At 42.9% G+C, this 4,795-nt stretch overlaps 1 protein-coding gene across 2 annotated transcripts in view; it reads left to right on the forward strand.

Moving 5' to 3' along the window:
- Positions 1 to 1,135: 1,135 nt before the first annotated feature.
- The window catches only part of NUP37 (nucleoporin 37kDa), a 35,019-nt gene continuing 31,359 nt past the window's right edge, over positions 1,136 to 4,795 (forward strand). Inside the window, exons 1-3 of one of the 2 annotated variants that reach the window (XM_005880717.2) lie at positions 1,136 to 1,214; positions 1,917 to 2,011; positions 2,667 to 2,894. In XM_005880717.2, coding sequence (XP_005880779.1) covers positions 2,739 to 2,894 — 156 coding nt within the window. In that variant the 5' untranslated portion in view covers positions 1,136 to 1,214; positions 1,917 to 2,011; positions 2,667 to 2,738. Of the gene's footprint in view, positions 1,215 to 1,911; positions 2,012 to 2,666; positions 2,895 to 4,795 lie in introns of both variants that reach the window. The other variant, XM_005880718.2, reaches the window with a different exon arrangement.

Raw genomic sequence — 4,795 nt, forward strand, 5'->3', positions numbered from 1 at the left:
CCCCCAACCATTTAAACATGTAAAATCCATTCTTAGCTTGGGAACTGGATGCACTAAAACAGGCAGTGCCATGGGTTTGCCAACCCTGATCTAGTCTCAACTCTCCCAGTAGCTAGCTGGCTGTGTGAGCCTAAGCAGCTTTTAACCTGACTGCCTAGGTAGAGGTTTCATCAAAAAGAAAACAGGAATAATATTTTCCAGCCAGTTATGAGAAGTCAGTGAGACAACGAATATGCAAGCCCTCTGAATGTCAGTCTGCATTACACAAAACCAGTAGTAGAAGGTGGCAGAGATCATAAACACTTGTTTAAAAAAAAAACTGGATTCCAAGGCGCACTGAAGCAACTAAACATTGTGAGACAGGAAACTGTCACTGGGGAGGCAGTGTGAGATGATTAAAAGAACTCCACTTTTGCGTCAGAGAGATCAGGGTCCACATGCAGGCTCTCCCATTTATTAGCTGTATGCCCTTCGGTATTTAAAATATCTGATGAGCATATATTTCTTCATCTGTAAAGCGGAGAGGGTATCTCCTATCCCATAAGATTATGAGACGTTAGACAAGTAAATAATCCACCTAGTGCCCGGCACTTAGTAGGTGCTCAATAAAAAAAATAAAAATAAAAAAAATGGCAGTCGTTGCTGCAATCACTGTCAGAATGCAGGTCCAAAAAGTTCCTCGGGAGGATGTAACAGGGAGAGGGCGAATGCAGCAGAACTGGAGTCTGCGTAGGTTTGGGGACTAGAACCCCGGTTTGTCGCCTAATGAACCTAAGTAGCCCTCAATGGGCCTCGGACTTCCAGCCCCACCCACCCGTAGATACTGTCAACTCCGTTCAATACACCCAGACCCAACCTGGCTGCAGAACGAAGCCACCGCGCAAATAACTTAAACGATCACTCGGCGCTTTTCTGTCACCGAAAAACCCGCGGCTTGAATCACCACTTACCATGCGACATGCGGATGGAGAAGAGGTCAGACTCACCTGGCTCGGGGGAGACTCGGGAGGTGCAGGACCAGCTGAAGCAGGGACCTTCCCAGCCGCACAGCCTCTCCGCTGTTTGAATCGTCGCGGGTTACATTTTAAATCTCGCGGGAGGGCCTGAGAGCCAATCGCCGCTGCCGCCCTCTGACCCGGAAGCAGAATCGACGCGAGCCCCTAAGTGCCCTCCGCGCATACCCACTCTTCTCTGGCGATTCCCGGTTCCCTCCGGTGCGTATCACGGAGCCCAGGCGGCCGCGCTGCTTTGCTACCCACCGCCCCGCCGTCCCCAGGCGGCTCTCCACCCCTCTTCCCTCCGACCTCGGGCTGGGGGAGGCGGTAGCGGGGTCTCGCGCGATCTGCCTGGGACACGGGGAGGCATCTGGGCTCTAAGTAGGACCGCCTCTTACTCCCTCCCCGGTGCTCTTCCAGTTTTTCAGGCACGTGTCCCGCCCGCCGTGCACTGTGAGACCCCGATAATGTAGCGAGACCGGACACTACTTTAGACCGAGTGTCCTGTCCGCGACTCTCCTGCCTTCCCGCACCTCTGTGCCTCCGGGGGCCTTTCAGAGGGCTGGTCGCCTTAAGCTAAATGCCCAATCCCAGATGCCCGCTTGTAAGGTCACTAGTGCATTGGCTCTCTGAGGTGGGACTCATCTGATTCCCAATAAGTCCTCATCGGGTACTTCATATGTTTGTAATCGAGCCCAACTGTTTTCAGGATAACTTCTGCGTCCAATAAAAAATAAATAAATAAATAAAATAAAAAACCTATAGAATCCATGTCTCTTTCGGGAATGCTACATCCAGAGTGCATACCAGGCCACGACAGCTTAATTGACGTTTTTGTGCAGGTTATGTGAATATTATTTTTTATAATACATTTTGTCACTCCTTCCATATCCCATATTTTGTATCTGTTTGTAAGTGCAGCACTTTTCACGCTGAACCATACCTGTCCCGGATTGTGAGCTCCTGCGAAGCCCAGAGCTGTGTTTTTCTTCTCTAGCACTGGCGTCCAACACGTGGTAATGTTTTCAAACTCTGACTCATCTTATGGCCTTGGAAAGCTCATTTAAGTCCCGAAGCCTTGATTTCCTCATCAGTAAAATGGGAACCATGGGCAGTACCTCCCTCTAAGGCAGTGGTTCTCAACCTTCTGGCCCTTTAAATACAGTTCCTCATGTTGTGACCCAACCATAAAATTATTTTCGTTGCTACTTCATAACTGTAATGTTGCTACTGTTATGAATCGTAATGTAAATATCTGATATGCAGGATGATCTTAGGCGCCCCCTGTGAAAGGGTCGTTCCTCCGCCAAAGGGGTCGCGACCCACAGGTTGAGAACCGCTGCTAAGGTTTATAGGAATAGTTGATGCTATATTGTCAGTAAAATGGTTAACATGGCACCTGCAAAAAGATGCTCTGTAAATGTTAACTATCTTTAATTTGTCATAAATATGTTTACTAAAGTGATTTCCTCTTCAAATGTTATATCTTTTAGATAATGTAAACAAAATTATAGTGATTCATGCTGCTCGGTATCATTCACAAAGTATCTAAGTACTTTAAATTTCTTTTTGCTGTCTGTGGCATTTGCAATACTCCATTCTTATTTTGCTCATTTGCTGAAAGTGAATAATATTTTCGACCGTTTCTATCTAACTGTGTTTGTGCTATAGTTCACAGTTTCATGACCTTGTCCAGTAGAAGGCTACTTTATTGTTACAACTGCTCAAGCTTTGACATACAAGATGAAGCAAGATGCCACAAGGAATGCTGCCTACACCGTGGATTGTGAAGATTATGTGCATGTGGTAGAATTTAATCCCTTTGACACCGGGGATTCCGGAAACCTACTTGCATATGGTGGCAATAATTACGTGGTCATTGGCACGTGTACATTTCAGGTGAGTGTGTGAAACTACAGTGAATGACAGTGAAGATATTTCACTAATAACAAAGCTTCTGCAAATGTTGGTAAACTTTTGCTAAACTTTGAAAGTATATTGCTTCCCTTTGAAGTTACTTTTCTTATCTAGTTAAACAGTATTAGACATTGTTCTTAGTCTCTCGTGTTAGAAGCTTCAAGTTCCATACTACCTAATTTCATGCCTCCCTCTTGTCTTGAGAGAAAACTAAGGTAAATCCAACTGGAAGATTTCCTCATTCCTATCAGAAAGGCAATCTTATTCTAACACTGGTGAAAAAAAACCACTATCAATATCTCGAATTTGAATTTCAACAAAGCATTTTTCAGAATCTGATCGTGTTCTTTTGAAAGATGGAAATTTAAGCTGAACGATGTATTGATTGATGTCATATATCTGTCAAATATTTACGAAGTTCAGATCTGGTGTGGGCACTGGTAATACATGTTTATAAAAGCAAGGACCCTGCCCTCAAGGAGATGTTTAAATGTAAACAGTGTAATAAGAAAACTTCTATAAAAGTCCTATTTGTAGACGGGAGAGGGAGCGTGAAAAGTTCTAAGTCTATTCAAAGGGTCATCAGTAATGAATTAAGGCCTCTACTGGGACTTGGATGAGAACACTTGACTCAGGCAAGAGCACGAAGCTGAGAAGGATATCTAATGTTTTGGGTGGCAGAGTTCATTTAATATGCTGTATGTGCACATACCGTATGTTAGACTCTGCTCACAATCCAAATACTATATAATATATGTAATTAATGGGTCAAGTTGAACAAGCTAAAATTTAATAAAGATGAATATAAGTCTTAATGTGATAGATTACTAGAGCTAAAAGGGAGAATTGTGACTTCCAGTTTTTAATCACCTGGATGTTCACCATGAATCAGTACAATGATTAAACTGCCAAAGAGAGCTAATTCAGTGCTGTCCAATAGAAATATAACGTGAGCCACAAATTTAAATTTAAATGTTGTAACCACATTATGGAAAGTGTAAAGCAGGTGAAATTAATTTTTTACCTAGCATATCCACAATATTTTATGTACAACCAATATGAAAAATTATTGAGATATTTTATAGTCTATACTAACTCTGAAATCTAGTGTGGATTTTGCACTTTATAAAGTGTACACGTCTCAGCTTGAACTATACATATATCAAGTGTTTAAAAGCCCCATGTGGCTAGTAGCTACTATATTGGACTGCACAGCTCTATATTCTCTATAAAGTGGCAGTAATGTTTATTTCAGTTCTCAGCACTGTGGAGATTTAAAGGAGATAATGTACTTGAAGACAAATTTCAGAGTGGTATTCAAATATTTAAAACTTTGCATAAAAGAGGGATTAGACTCAGAATGGTAAAAGTATTGTTATTTGTCAATTCTATTTAAGAGTGATGCCAAATCTTCTCTGAGTCTGTTCCCCTAAGGCAGTGGTTCTCAACCTTGGCTGCACATTAGAATCACCTGGGAATCTTTTTAAAATCCTGATTTCTGGGCCTCATCCTCCAGAAATTCTGTTTCTTTGTTATGGGGTGGGCCACAACATTTAGTAACAAAGAAACAGAATTTCCGGAGGATGAGGCCCAGAAATCAGGATTTTAAAAAGATTCCCAGGTGATTCTAATGTGCAGCCAAGGTTGAGAACCACTGCCTGAGAATATCTTAAAAGGGGAAGCATAGTTGGTGGGAAACTAACATGCTTGCTTGCTTCAGTGACGGAGGAAACCAACGTTCCCCGCCTGCCTTGCAGGCCTCTGAGCCTGCAGTTTGAACATTGTAGTAAACACAGAAGCTAAAAAAAAGCCCAGAAACCAGCTTTCAGCGAGCTGGGATCTCAGAGCTGGAGTCAGAGCTGCAGTTATACATTGTTTCGAAC

The sequence above is a fragment of the Myotis brandtii genome, unplaced genomic scaffold (genome assembly GCF_000412655.1).
Source record: "Myotis brandtii unplaced genomic scaffold, ASM41265v1 scaffold65, whole genome shotgun sequence".
In the NCBI taxonomy this organism is placed as follows: domain Eukaryota; kingdom Metazoa; phylum Chordata; class Mammalia; order Chiroptera; family Vespertilionidae; genus Myotis; species Myotis brandtii.